At 28.2% G+C, this 17,101-nt stretch overlaps 1 protein-coding gene across 1 annotated transcript in view; it reads left to right on the forward strand.

Annotated features, from left to right (window-relative positions):
• The window catches only part of LOC112604418, a 70,549-nt gene that overhangs the window by 50,836 nt on the left and 2,612 nt on the right, over nt 1–17,101 (forward strand). The window contains exons 4-9 of the mRNA XM_025353458.1: nt 536–582; nt 1,583–1,683; nt 9,179–9,295; nt 11,240–11,493; nt 12,260–12,514; nt 16,996–17,074. Of these exons, the coding sequence (XP_025209243.1) occupies nt 536–582; nt 1,583–1,683; nt 9,179–9,295; nt 11,240–11,493; nt 12,260–12,514; nt 16,996–17,074 (853 nt within the window). The remainder of the gene's footprint in view (nt 1–535; nt 583–1,582; nt 1,684–9,178; nt 9,296–11,239; nt 11,494–12,259; nt 12,515–16,995; nt 17,075–17,101) is intronic.

Here is a 17,101-nt window from a genome sequence, read left to right on the forward strand (position 1 = left end):
GTGTAAAATATAACCAGTGTATTATTCGTACTTATTATTGTATCATTCAGTATAATATGAAATAGTTAACAATGAATATATAAGCATTGTATTTATTCTTGAATTGTATTATGAATCTATATAATAAATCCTTGTAATTATTCATATATTTAGTATAGTATGTTTTATGAATCGTAAAATTGCGTAACCTGAATAAACTAAATTACGCATGTTAGATTTAAAAATTAATTATTAAAATATAAATCATGAAATAAAAGATAATTGTATAACTTAATTATAATTATAATTATATATAATTTTTTTAGATAAAATTTTACATTTACTCGAGGTTTTTAAATGATATAGAAGTGTATAATACATGCCAAAATATTATTCAGAGAAAATTGGCTATATAGTTTTAAGATTAATAAATAATTTAAAAAAATGTGTTTATATTCTTGATGATAATTTTTAAGTATAATATGCTTGAACATATTTTTTAAATACATATGAAATATTTATTATTACTTATTATGCATCATATTGTATGTTTCAGGTGCCTAAGTCCAAGATCTGCATATTTCTACGAATTTCCTCCTGCAGGTAAATAAACATATTTTTTTTTTTACTTAATCCGTAATCAATATTTATGATTTGCATTATAAAACATTAATGGTCTAACGGAGAGCAATTTCAATAAGTTATACACATTTACGATTGCATATTAATGAATAATATTAAACTTATGTCTAACTGTTCGTGATAATAGTATTATTATAACTAGATAACTTTCTGTATTCTTTTTCTTATTTTCATTTTTTTATTTTAAACGGTGAGTTAATTAATAATTAAAAAGATCTTTCCACTCCATTCCAAAGCTCGTTTATTCGGTACACTTAACAGAGACGATATTAAAATAAGAATTTCCATCTTCTTTACATGACGATGGTGGAGGAAAGTTGGGACCCTGCAAAACCAAAGAATGAGAGAGATACGGGAAGGCCTTTTCTCTCTTTTACTCTTCTTCTGTCTCTGTCTTTCTGCTCACTTCCACCCTTTTATTTTTTGGATCAGGAAAACTCAGCAATTTCGTGGTTTTCCCAAGGCCGAAATGGATTTCATCCAGTGAACCCGGGATAAAATTTAAATGGAAATTAGACGGAATCCCGGGGGAAGAAACCGGGTTGTGGGGGATTTGAATCGCTTTAGAGGGGAGGGGGAGAATTGAAGTGAGATAGACGGGCAATATAGTGTATGCTCGAGAATGGGGTTTGTTTTTCAAAGGTTTCGACATATTTGTGGCAAACATGTCGGTGTGTTATTCTGCAGGCAAATTGGTGTACCCACCCGTACACACCTTACCAAAGTTGATTTATTCCTATATTTCCTTTGTGCCCATATTCTCTATCCCTAAAATAATAGCAACATTCAATAGAGCAAAATAATATCTTGTCAAAAGTTGTAACTTTGTGAAGTCTTAGTTTAATGTAGCATGTAAATATTAACTAAAGAGAGATATACTTCAAATATTAACCATAATAATAAAATTTAAAAACTGCTTGTTATTAATAATATGCGATTTGTTGTGTAATTTGTTTTGTAGACCGACCCGGAAAAAAGAAAATCACATTGACGCGGTTTCTACGAAACTTTAAGACCCACAGGAGAGATAAATCGCGAAGTCAACAAAACGTTTCATCCCGGGTAAGGATACGAACTATTTTACTGTTTACAATACGCGCGTGAGTAATGGTCCGGGTGTACACTTTGTGTTAACTACTGTCGGTGGAAATACTGTACTCAAGCATACACACACGCACGCACATACACACACAAACACATACACAAATTACGAGTCCATGTATATATAAAATAACGTGCAGCCGTTTCTAAAGGTTTTTTGCGCTAGATGGTAGCGGTGATCCACTCGTTCGTATATTTAGTGTGGTTTGCAGGCGGAATTATATAGGTGGTAGTTTTTTTTATTAAACGTTAATTAACGTTTTAAGCCAAGAGAGAACGGTTTGACCTCCTTTTTTCTCTAAATCAAATGGCATAATTAATTCCTATACGTTCGAAAAAACATTCCAATGAAACGCTTATGAGGGACCCCTTCCCCTTCCCCTTCCCACTTCACCAAATCTCACACAAGTAACTATGGTAACCGCCGTATATACCGAGACTGATATATAACTAAAAAAAATTTAAGGTACTATAAAATCGTTCGGCTAAGTGTCTTTTTATATATGCATTTTTATATGTAGGTATTATATATATTATTATATATTGTGCTCCGGTAATTTTTTTCTCTTCTCTCTCGTTTTTTTTTTTTTTTTTTTTAATTTTATCGATCCATCTTTTTCTTTTTTCCATCGTAGCTATTGACCCGAAAATGTCTGTTACGTTTTCATTTTATATTTCAAATACGACATTTCGGTGACGGTATATATACTAGGGGATAGGTAGGGCTATAGAGTGTAGGGTAGGTACATATAGAAATATCAGCAAGACGATGGCAATCACGCAATAGTCAACGACGACATTTCCTTAGAAAATCAACCCCTTTTTATTCATTTACATAGTGGAACGTGCTTACAGGTGTATTGTTGTGTATTGTTCGATGTTCGATTTTTATATTTATTTATGATTGTTTCTGTGATGCATAAATACGGTTTTTGCAGTTTTTCATAGATACCTATGTATTCAATTTGTAATATATGTATGACTATTACATATGATTAAATTCTCGTTTCATTTTTACATTTTTTTAATCTATCGTTATAACAATTATTAATAATAAAATTTAGAATTTAAAATATTACAAAAATCATTGAAAAATAAATTAATTGGTACATAAAAAATTTAATTCTAAAAATTAGTTAAATGTTGTTGATTATTTTAATAAATAAGTCGATTAAAAATTGAATGCATAAAATAGTATATTTGTTACGTCCTAAAATTTTAACTATAGTTTTTTTACTAGTGATTAATTTTTATTTATTTATGCTGAATAACCATGTGTGTATAATCTACTTAATATCTCTATATTTACGAGCCCGATGTAATTTCTGTGTTTTACTTGTATTTCGCATAAATAATAATTGGTTACTTTATTCTTGTCTCGTTGTTCACTATTTCACAAAAAAAAAATTTACTTTGCTTGACGCTAACATCACGCGATAATCCAATCGGCAAAAGTAAAATATAAACAATTATTATATAACTTATAACTCGATTAAATCGTAAATTAAAAAAAAAGTTACTCTATTGCTATTCAGGAAACAGTATAGATAATGTTAATAAGAATATTTTATTATATTAAATGTCACGCGATTATTTATTCCGGATTGCTTCTGATAAATATTTAATCGTTTTATGCTGTTTTATGATAACACGTAATAATATTATTATATTTATACCTGTGATGGATGGGTCGTGTTTGTACTCTGGCGATGACGACGACGATGTGTTAGTGGAATACCGATTCGCGTATTTCTACGTATTTGCATGCCAATCAATATAGGGGCCAGCGCCGGATTTAGTCAAAGCAAAAGAGATGAGGGAGGAGAATTGGATTTAAAAATAAAAATAAATAAATAAATAAATCCCTCGAGATTTTCACCATACACACCTTGACGTCGTCACAGATGCTGTACAATCAAATTCGCCAAAGTACATGCATGTATATATATATATTATATATTTATACTATATGTTTGTGTATATTTATATTTTTTTTCGCCTACGACGCACGTGCTTATTGTCAGTATTATATAAATATATAGATTTTTTAGGATATCTAGTGTGAGTACACACACATACTAAACATAAATACATATTGGGGCATTAGCTTTCATTCATTCAATGCTTATATGCGTATAATATTATATAGGTATATAATATATTTTTAAATTATAAGGTATTAGTAGATATATATATATAATATATTCTTTGTATACAAATCGTTGCCCAAATTTGATTCTTTGAGGTCACAACTCACGGTTTGTAACCAGTGATCTGACACCAAGTTCTCGTTTTCGTATCTGCATGATGACATTTTACACCCGAACAGATTTAATATGAAAAAAAAATATGTAATATCTAAAATAACATAAACGCACTGCAGCGTATATACTGGATGATATTTTAACGTGAAACTAACGCATTTATTTTCTCTGTTAAATTATATGTTTTTTGAAAGAAATATCGTTCGCATATAAGTATGCAGTGTCATTTTAAATAATTTTAAAAATGTTTTCATGATATTTTCTTAATGATTTTTAACTCTCCTCCTTTCAAAATAAAAACCTTAAAAATTATCTTTAAAAAATTATACAGTTTGGCTAATACATTTCAAAAAAATTATATCATTCTGTATAAATACAAAATGAGTTGGTTTTATACGATGACCTGAATAGATGCTCTGTCTCGGTTAATGCTGATCGTGCAGTGTGTGTGAGACAATGGCTTAGCGTGTACACTTCCTCGAAAACGCCTAATCGTCCATATAATATTATATAATGTGTCGTTATATTTTGTTCTCGTCCGAATTGTTGTCGACGTCGTTTTCAGTTGTTTATATATACCGGAACTTCACATCAGAGAACGTATACATTCCGACCACTAGTAGATTACTGTATGTAATGACCTCAGAGACCGACATGACACTACTTCACCACTCAATCCACCATTCATCACCATGCCAGTAGCAATCAATTTTTCTCTATTCTATTCTCCCAAAAACTTTACAATACATACGGATTATAATGTAAAAACTCATGAATATAAACATTTAAGTTTTTTCTTTATACGTATTTTAATCGAAAATACTTTTTAATATACAAAAAACTCCATTCTTTTTTTCGTCCACGTAGCAGCAGGCGCCGTGGCGTGGCCACAGTGTTACGAAAATACGATTCTCGAATACTCGACACTTTATATTAATGTATACGCTTCGCATTTATATTGTATAAATTCATTTCTTACGGGCATGTTCAAGATAATTTTTTTTTTTAATTTTGTATTATTTTAAAGAAAAAATATTCAATAAAGTTTTCATTCAAAACAAAAAATAAGACCTAATAAAAAAATTATAAACTATAATTTTAAGATTTTTTTTCAAAAATAAAGTATTACGTTTAAATAAAAAATATTATATTAAAAATGATAAAAAATCTATAGGTATAAAATAAAAACATTATATAATATTGACCAAAAAAATCATCTTATACCTTTAAAATATTGAAGTCTTGTTTTTCTAAATCGTCTAATTTACGTTTTCGGATTAGGTTTGAGGTAACTTGTTTGGTATTTTATTATTTATCTATACTGCCACTCGTTGTCAAATCGTTTCCCGTACAATTTTGGCGAGAAATCGCCAAAATTCTCTAAATCTCCTCGTGTCGTACATTGGCCTTACACCCGCACTTGTGCACTCGCTCAAACATACATACTCATACAAACCCCTATTTTAGATCACATTCCGTCTTTTTCCACTCGCACAAAATCACTATACATAAAATGTGTGTGTAAGTATTAGTGCCGATGGCGAAGAGGTTGAAGTTAGTGAACGTTTGGCACGATCCCCCAAATTTCCCATCCCTCGATCGAATTCCGACCAGCTCTTACCGTTTTTTGCTAGTGCACAAACGCATTATTATACATGGGTGTATACTCATACATATAATATATATTATAAATGTAGTAGAACCCCAAGGCAACCTGTGGACAGGCCATATTATTTGTTTTATAGTTTTCCCCCGTTGGCAACCATATATACGTATGTTTATTACAACAGTCGATGATATACCTTCTTTACTATATACGCGCATATATATACAGAGTTTGGGACTTATTGTATGATTTACAGTGTAAATTGTACACGCTTGTGTTTGTATTTTGATACGTTTTGTATATTATCTAAAATGTATGAAACATCTAAGTAAATTATAAATTTCTTCAGCAACACTAAGAAGCAATTACGAACTATTCCGTTTTATATTTCACATTTTTCATTTTATTTTTCTATTTTTGTGTTTCTATGTTTCTATGAGTATGATTTACGATTCTGTTTTAAAATAAAATCAATAAATGATGATAAATAATTATTTAAATATTAATTGTAAAAATTATAAATAGGTTTACATTATTTGTTTACATATTTTACGCTAAGTCTTTTTTTTTCATTTATAATGTTAAAAAATTTTCCGTTAACTCTATTTTTCATTTATACCTATTCATTATGTATTTTATTTTTTTATGTTTAAGCATTTATATACATAATTTTAAAGTTCGTACAAATAATTTTAAAAACAAATTATTATATGCTTATAAAAATGTTTTTAGAGGCAACTATCACCACCTCTATATAATACGTAAATGTTTTGCTAATTGTTCACTGACAACTAAATAATTATTTCTTCTCGGGGCACTTTACGACTGCGTTATATTAACAAGTACCTATTTGAACATATTGTGTGTGGCTTTTAGTTTTTTTTTAAACTCGATTTATTTGCAAATCAAATTTTGTTGTCAATTTAAAATTCGATGCTATTCAATTAATGGAATGTCAAGAACTACTGTAAACATAATTTAACTCAATATTTCAAAAAATATGTATATATATATATATATCCTAATAAATATGTAAACTATATCTAAGACCTAAAAAAATTAAACTAAACATTATTAGTTTAATTGTATATTTAACCTTATTTTTAATAAATCTCTAGTATAATATTATTATATTATAATATAGATATTTAACCAAATATTTAGTACACGGCGTTTTAGATAGGCATCTTAGATGCACCCCTGTCGTAAGAGTAGTTTACGTTTATTTTTACTCAAATCGTAGTTGTTTTTCTAACATTATTCTAAATCTTACTTCTTTGTTTAATATACGAGCAGCATTGCAACAATAACTTTAAAATAGAAAACATCTTTACATATATTTTAAAACAACTCTGATATGATACAATTTTTATCAAATACATATAATATTATAGGTTTTTTTATTTTCGATCAGTCTTAAAATTTTAAAACTTAAAAGTTCAATCGTTAACAGCTGCAATTACTATATTGAAACAAACATATAATATTAGTTATTATTTTTTAATCATACTCGTCTAAACAAATTGTTCTCACCATTTTATATATCATAATATTATGTTGTTTAAATTATCAAGTGGTTTTTAAAAGTTAATTTTAGTAAACCATTTAGTTTTTAATTACCATAACAGCACGATAATCCATATATTACCGATGTTCATCGATTTTATATACATTAAAATGAAAATAAATACACGTAAACTTTTTTTTAAATTTATAAAATCCTTTTTTAGACCGCAATTGAAATAACTATTTTTGTTATTAGTATTCTGGTTGGTTTTGTAAACACTTTTTATTTGTGTATAATTCAACGTGTTTTGAATATCATATGTGACCATTTTAAGTTATATTTTAAACAATCCGTATTTGGTTCAATTCTAGATTTCAAAACAATTTTAGAAACCTACATCGATTATTGATTTCTCTAATTCAAAATGAGCATTTTTTTTTTTTAATCTTTTCAAGACAAAATAAATAAATTAATAAATATATTTATCTAATACATTATATATATATTACACAATATTGATACTAGTTACACCACTGCAGAGATAAATTTATTAATTCGTAAAGTATAATAATAAATCATAACGTTTAAAAATTAAATGTTTTTTTTTTCAAAAATAAATTATAATACTTTGTTAAAAACTACTTTAATTAATCGTTATTCATGATATTTTCGCAACTTAAACGAAAATTTAACCAAACAATGTTCATTTTACATTATTTAAAAACCAATTTAGCAATCCATTGTAGGGATTGCTAAATGCTTTGAATTTAATATAATTACTGTTAGAACCTTGCATTGTTTATTATTGTATTCACAAAATTTGTTGTTTTATTATTAATTGTTTAATTGTTTATATTATTTATAATATAACCGTAAACAAATCATTATATGATTTATTTTTAGTAGTAAGTCAATTTTTTATCCAAAATGTGTTTAACATTAAAAAGTTTGTCGTACAATAGTGTTGCACTAATACTACAAAATCTCATTAACTGATTTGTTATGCACACACATATATATATATATATAATACTGCTCTTATCGTACTGAACCCAAACGATTCCTAAACCCATTTTGGCATGGTGCCATTTTGAATCCAAAAAACTTAACTATTGTACAAAGTTAAATATTAGCTTAAGTACTGTTAACGTATTATTTATGAACACGTTTTAATTGATTTTTATTTAAACTAAAGTATATTTGCATTTTCTCCGTCCTTAATGATGATTTGTTACCATAAATCATTTATAAAATTAAATTACAATTTAATTTTCTAAAATTAATTTTTCCTAATAATTAATCATATATTATAGTATGGTATTGCACAGTGCAACATAACCAATTAAATAAATATTAATAATTATCTATATTAAACATTTTACAAATTAGTTAGTTGCGTTAATTAGATGCTTAATTAAATACTACATAATTATTGTAAAGTAGATATATATGAACATTTTATAAATTATATGTTATCATTTAAGTCTTAGAAATATAAATTTTCGTTAGGTAATTTAAAATAATTTTATATTATAATCGAATAAGATTTAAAAATATGACATCCTATATTATGACGAATCAACGAATTAACTTTAAATTAAATTACCTCGTTAAAATGTATTATTAGATTTTGATTTTAAAAATTGTTAAAAAATATTAATTTTCACTAATCAAATTATTATAAAACTTGTCACGCGATGATAATGGCCACTGCAAAATAACTTAAAAATATTATATGTTTAATATTTATTTATAAAAAAACTACGTAGTTGTAGTACGAATAATAAATATCATTAAGCAATATTCGTTAAATAGCAGTTTTAACTTGTATAAATTTACTATTTCTACTATATATATTGGCAACGAATTGTTTTAACTACTTTTGTCATCTTTGATAATATTCTATTACTATCAAATACTTCACATCATATCACCTGTCTTATTTTAATATATGCAACAGCATTAAATTATACCTATTGATTATATTTACAATATTTGCATATACTTTTTATATTGTCATGTAAAAAAAATTTAACAAAATAAATATGCCAACTTAACCATAAATTAATCATATTTCAGGCCAACACTCCCGATTGTTTGGGAATGACAATGATAGATAACAGAAATCGTTGTGTACCAATGTCCGGCAGAAACCATGTCGGCAATCCATCCGGTTTTGAAGAAACTATCCATCGGGTGAGTGAGAAAAAAGCAAAAATAAATGATCCTTTATTGTAATTTGAAGCTTTCCCACTGACGCGGTTTCGGGTCGAATACGTCAAACATTTTTACTGCTTATTTGCATTATTTTTTTATTTCTACGTCTTAAATTTAAACATATTTTTATGTCATAAGTTTGAAAATGTGTGAATTCGTTAAAAAAAAAATGTTAACCATTTAAATATCACCACTGCGAAGATTTATTTCTTGTTAAACTTGTATAAAAAAAGCTGTATGAATAGTTTTACACCCCTGCAGAAATTTTTGTACGCTATATATATACTCTATTCATGTTTAGAGGCGACCCAGGCTGCCGACTTATACGCCTATGATATACACTCGGAATATAAAACAGGTGGTAGATACAGTGAAGATCGGTCTATCCGCCGCCAACGAAAACTGGTTGTCACCTAGGTCCCTTCTAAACGTGAATTAAGTATAGTTTCTTATTTTCTACAATTTTAGAGTTATGAATAAAATAAATTTATATCGTTTTTGCACTGATACGAAATAATAATTTATCGTACGTTGTACATTTTCCGATTTTTTTTTCTCGGAATTGACAAACAAAAACGAAAGTCACCGGTTGGTCACATAGTAGACGTATCTTTGCCTAAACATTATTTCCTGCCTTGTGAACATATTTTAACCGAATCTACGAGAACATTATCGTTCACTAATATATATAGTGTACAGTTTGGCACACCAGAGACTTTTGGGAGAAATAAAACACATACGATTTCCAATCGCCGCTGCGATCCGATCACTGCAGAGGGCGTGTCGGACGAATGAAATGATAAAAAAAAAAATCAACCCTATTCTACAATAAACAACGGACAACAAAGCTCCAGTTTTCGAATTTTCTCGGTTTTTTATTTTTATTTTTATCGAAATAGTTTCCCTCATTCAATGCAGCAACTGTGTGCGCGCACCTATACGAATAGAGGTGCCGTTTTATTTTTATAATTTTATTTTTTTTTGTTTTGCGAATCGATCTCACTCCGTTTTACCCCTCCACTTTCTCCTCGTCCGATACCAGCTGCAGCCACGTTTATAATATATTATATTTGGGGGTACTCGCGAGTTTGTCTACACATATTATTATATTATCTGCGTTTTAGTTGAAGATATATTCAATGCGTAAATAGAACGAAACCGCAGTGGCGGAGGCATGTATATATACACGTATTATACCTACGCTAATAAACAACATTAAAGTCAGATTAGGTGGTGCGCGTGTGAATAGAGGAAGCCGAGTCGAGTCATTAAAAACTTTTCAACGCCGCTGCCGCTCTGAATGTATACGCGAAAGAGAGTGAAAGAGCGAGAAAGACAGAGAAACCTATACATATAATACGGTTGCCCCTTTTTTCGACTGCCGACGCCTTTGTGGTTATACCTTTTTTTTTCTCGCGCGCATGCACACACACACACCCGCCCAAAATAACGCGTACGCACAATCGTGATGGGTATACGCGTGTTATTTTCGTGCAGAAACCCATATACTCTGCGACGGTGGTGTGTTAATGCGCTCGCGTTTCACGACCCACAGGGACCCATTAAAGGTCATGTGCGGCGGCGGCCGTTACTGCCGTCTGGAGTAACATTAATCTTGTTATGCGCGCTTATAAGGCGGGGAACAAGTTATACGGCGAACCGAAAATAATAATATTCTTTCCCATGCGCGGTTTAAGTATCATGTATATAGGTGTACAAATATCATGTAGGTATAATATATTACAATATAATATAATAACGATATACGTGCGTGAAAATTGCCATAGCTGCGCATAAATATCACTAGAAGACGGTACGTCGACAGGCTGGTGTGCAGTGAATTTTTTGCAGTATATATTATGATTATAAATATATTCTGTGTAATTATGTCTAATCGAAGCGTTGATGCGTATATTGTCACAGTTGAAAGTCCAAGAGGCCATGATTAAGAAGGAACGTTTCGACCGCGAACATGAGGACATCCTCCGGGAGATTCGTCACGGACTGTTGCGGTATGGTGGCGGCGGAGTTGGTGGCGGACCCTGCAAGCCCGCAACCCGTTGCAACAATTCGGACGAGACCTACATGTACGACGACGACATGCTCAGACACTGGTACGACGAACCTCCATACGAATCGGATCCCGAGGAGCTACTCATGGAGCACGCCAACAATAGGTAATATAAAACAGGAAAAATCGCTATAAGACTCTAAGAAGTCCGCAGAGGTTTTTAGAGAAAAAACATAAAGATAGGTTCTATTGGTGTATATATAGTGTGATTATTAAGCGAACGATCAGCTGCTCTTGATATGCTCAAATTAGTAATTACGCATTGATTAAAATATTGAGTATTGTGTTTTTTAAATTTATTTAAGACCAGAATTTGAAAAAAAAAATCTACTCAACTTAACTCTATATTATATACATTAATTTTATTATTTATATGTAGATAACTGCATCTACTTAAATTTTTGTATTCTATATCGTATAAGAAATATTCTATAGATATACATAATACGATATCATAATTCATAAAATAATTTAGAAACCTTTTATCAGAATTTAAATTTCTCAATAGAATAAAAAAGCAGTGCGTAACAGATAGAAATACATCCAAGAATAATATGTAATACATCTTGTCCATGAAGAGTATAATTCTGCGATTTACATTTCTAAATTTAGTCGTTAAGTATAAAGTATATATCATGTAATATATTCCGTTACGCAAAAAAACGTTGATATCTTATCTTCGGGAAACATTTACAAAAACTATCAAAGCGTGGGCTAAGCCAGAAAAGTTTGAGTGACCTTCACTTTACTTCTCCTAGGTTTACTTTTATTCTTTGCTATCTCTCACGGCCCCGGTGTTTAATGATATATACATTACCGTGTAATGGCTAGTTTTGAGTATTGTAAAGACTTACCAACGTCTCCGTTTTCAGAGTTTATTACGGTTACGCTAAACACAGAGTGCCTCGGAACAATAATTCCGGTTCCGTTATATCGTTGCGCAGTGCTGGTGACATATCGTTATCTGGCGGCCATCACCACCGCGGCGGCAGTGGCCATCACCGGCAGACGGCTACGGGGCTCTTGTTGCCCGCTTCCGGTTCTGGTCAACCTACCACCATAATACCGCTGAGACGACAGAACAGAGAGAGTGGTGACTACGCTACTTCTGATGTCCAAAGCGTTTGGTAATATTATATAAATATGTAATATTGTACAATAAGATTATACATATATACCTATATATTACAATACATTACTGCATGAACTATTATTTATTACACGCCCGAACCCTCGTAGTTTTTAAACTTTTTTAAAATGACTAATATTTTTGTAGACGTATATTGTATAAAATATGTATTTATGACAATGACGTGAAGCATTTCATAATTAAAAAAAAAAAATACGTATAAAATTATCTTCTTATTGTACAGACTACAGAGTGATTATGCGTTTAAAATTAATAACACGTACAATATCTCATAAAGTAGAATTACTTAATGTGATAATATTTATTTTTACTTAATGTAAGTATACAAATCAACATTCTGTTTTCGATTTTAATCGTTTTTATTTTTTTTCAATGATGACAACGTGCATTTTTAATTTTTATTATTCTAAGGCAAACTACTTTAATGACTTTTCTGTAGGAAGTTAATATTTAGATAAGCAGATTATAGTGGACTAACATTTTACTGGATATCCCTATACTACTCCACTCCGCTTGTCTGTGCTTATATTACTTACAAATTATAGCTTATAATTAATTATCTATTTGTTCATTATTTAAATTTTTTTTGTTAAAATATGTTGCTTGGTGATGGTTATAAATCATATAAAAAAATACTTCCAAAAAACCCTTAATACTTTTCGGTAAAATAAGCTTTTTAAAGAATTCCTAAAATGATAGATTCTTATATAATCGACAAAAATAATATAATTTTACGAATTTATTGATAGGCACTTTTCCTGCAGCAGTTATTCTAGGTGCTATGTCATCAATTCATCTTTCGATTATTTAACTACATACTTTATATATTGTCTTCTAATTTAAATCAATAGCTTAAACTCTTGAAAAGTTACAGCTGCATCCAAAATGATATTGTAGAGTATGTTATATTATTAACGTGCGTTAGAGAAAGTATCAACAATAATTAGTCTTAATACAGCAGCTTGTGTGCGGCAATATGTCGACAATTCCGAACATTAAGGAAACCCATTTTTTCCTACCGCACAACGAGACTACAATCTAATTTCATATCAAACCTATATGTGTATAGTGGATGATTCTTTTATCGAATAAAATCCATTATTTTAAAAACTTTTAACGTTTTGGAAAAAAAAAATGTCTACATTTTAGTCGAAATAAAACAATATTTTTTTATCGTTATAATTTTTTTTTTTAAGTTCTTTACTTGTTTGAATGGCAACATACATTTTTTATTTCTTATTATGAAAATGGGTAATTTTTTGAGAATTTTGATGTATAAACATCGAAATTTGGACCAATAGTTTATAACTTATAACTTATAAGTATTTAAAATTTAGGTAAGCGAAGTAGTAGAGCAACATTTTGCGGGGAACCTCGTACCTTCTAACCTAAACTTTAAATACTTATAACTCATTAATTACTCGTCTGAATTTCTATTTTATGTACCGAAATATAAAAAAAAATATTCTGCTTCAAAATATTAATATAAATATGTTTGTTACTATTCAAAAAAAAAATATAACAATCAAAAATAATAAAAAATATTTTTTTTTCCTTTAAATTATACAGCAAAAATATTTTTAAATACATTAATAGGTTTTAAAGTAATAATAGTGTTTGTTCAATTAAAAATCGCCTTGTATATGTGTATATCGTTTCAACATAGAAATCACCCCGTTTTCTAACTTCTAATTATATTCATCAACTCTATACGTCGGAATAATGTGTCATCTATATTTAGTCTTTCTGTGTAATTTTTCAAACAGAATTATAGCCCCTTTCCGTCCCCGGAGATTTTCCAACGTCACCGGTCTTTAGATAAAATGTGTTTTTATGGACTATGGTGTTTTTAGCACTTATTTGTTAACATTTTAAATCATGAAAGCAAAAAATAAACTTAACACGTTTCAGGTGCAGGCCCGTTATTTAGGGTAGACATTGTTTTATGAATGTATATATAGGTGTTTTAATGGGTGTGATGTCATTTCGAATTTTATATGAATAAATTATGATGAATCAACATTTTTAAAAATCAATTCTGATAACCATGCTTATTTTTATATTTTATACCTAATGGATAATAGTTTTTATAAATCACAATTTTTGTTACAACTTTTTTTTTAATATTCGGATACAATTAGTACATTAATATATTGAATAATCTTTAAATGGTAATAAAATCTGTATTATATTAAATGTCAAGTTTAAAATACAATGTACTATGTCTTATTTCCAATAAATTAGCTATTTGCAAAATGTGATGAGTTTTTATGATGAAAAATGTAGATTAATTCAAATTAATTATTCTACTTGTGCAGACTTTTAAATTTAGTAAAATGTTTAAAACACAAAATTTATTTTAAAATTAAACTACGTAAAAAATATTAAATTTTGTATTTCATTTAAAAGTGAAATGCGAGATAATACTTTTAACAAACCGATAACCACTTTTATTTTTATTATAAAAAGTATTTTATTTCATTGTTCATCTTAAAATTATTATAATAATTTAAGATGAATTATAAACTTGACTCATAAAATACTGTATATCTATAATACTGCATTCATTTTAAAAACTTTTAATACGAACTTTAACGATTGAAGATAAAGACACTTTTATTCCATTATAAAAATAATTACTTTCAGTGAAAAAAAATTGTGAATAATGGTATGCCAACAAATATTGGTCGTATTTTAAATAAGAATAATGAAAGTTCTAATAACTTACGACAGTTCAAAGAACGAAAATTTGTGCCAGACTCCAATTTAAAAATAAATTGTTTTGGTGGTTAACGGTTAAATATAAAATACAATCTTCTTTAATTTTCAACCAAAACATAGGTAAATTTTAACATTATTTGTCCATAATATATGATATTTTTTACCTATAATAATTATTTAAAATAGTATATAAGCTATTATATTATTTACTAAAATATAGTTAATATTTTACTATAATTATTTTTGTTTATGGTTAAACATGTATTTCTATAATCTCATCGTTATGTAATTCATTAAAAACATAGCTGCTTGATAAATTATTCTATATAAAAGTTTAAGAATACAATGAACATTAAAATTAAAATTATGGCTTTAAATATTTTTATTTTTAAATTAAATACAGGAGTCTTGATAATATATTTTTCTTAAAAATCATTATATTTAATTAACAATTTATATTTATTTAGAATGCGAACTTAAATTATAAAAGAAACTCGTTTTAATTCTGAAATAATTCATTTGGTCGGACATTTTATCTAACAATCAGCGACGAAACAACAGGCATTTCCATAGGCTGAGATACGAAGTATTTTCTGGTGGAAAGAGAGACAGATATTAAAGTATATGCGCGTAGAGTAGCATATTAAAATATTATTTATATATTTAGAATAGCATTTTAATTATTACAATATATTAAACGTGAAAAAATGTTTGTGAGTATATTAAACATAAATATATTGTTGTTTAATGTATTAATGAATTGTATTGTTTTGTACTCGTATTAAATTTATGGAAGAGATTAGTATTGTTTTTTAATGTTATAAAATTTACATTTTATACATCTAAGTACAATATTATTTTCATTCCGATAAGCTTTAAATAAATAATTGTAACATTGTATTTATATTTTATAATCTTATAAACGTAAATAAGTTTGATTCACTATTTATAAATTTGATGCATCATTAAGATCATCGATATTTCATAGTTTATTTTAGTATTATTTAATTATTAATTTTGTAAAGTTCAAGTTGTCAAACTACTTAAGCTTAATCTTCGTTCCACAAATCCAAAATATAATTTAACGTGCTGTCAAAAAACCACACCATTTAGCGTATACCAGCAATAAGTTTAAACTTAAAATTGCGTAACATTTTCTCCACAGTTATATTTATACATAATAATATATTATAATATATTATGACCTTTTTAACATTTCGTAAGTACAGAAAAGTCAAACTGACAGTGCACGGAAAAGTAGACTGACATTTTAGTTCATTCTAACGTAATGTGCGTCATAATTATCGTAGAAAATATTTGACAGAAATTAAATTTAATTACAAAATTTACAGTATATCTTTAGGGTTCTGTGTCACCATAAGAATCTCTTTTGAAACAATAAAACTATAATATATTATATTAATAATACGGTTTTTTTAACAGTCATCTAATGTATCTATTATATAATAAAATCTCAATTTAGTGGCAAATGTTATAATTTTAGTGCACTGTTGAGTAAATCTCATTTATATATATATTGATTTTCCGTGGATAAGTAAAATTATATTATTTGGTTAATTTGAGGGACTTTTTAAACATATTTTTTTTGTTAGATAAAAATGACCGAATTTCATAACCTATTTTTAAACGTTTTGTTTCATTGTTAACGGAAATAAAAATTATTCATGAAAAAATAAATGACTTTACTAATATTTAAACGTTTCCGTTCTTATATAGTTCTAGGATGTCGTCGCTATCCGTGGAAACAAATCGTTCAGACTATGATCAGGAACTTTACCACAGGCTCAGAATGAACGTAAGTGCTTGTTGATTACATACAAAT

The sequence above is a fragment of the Melanaphis sacchari genome, unplaced genomic scaffold, assembly GCF_002803265.2.
Source record: "Melanaphis sacchari strain LSU unplaced genomic scaffold, SCAv2.0 Contig0_pilon_pilon, whole genome shotgun sequence".
Lineage (NCBI taxonomy): Eukaryota > Metazoa > Arthropoda > Insecta > Hemiptera > Aphididae > Melanaphis > Melanaphis sacchari.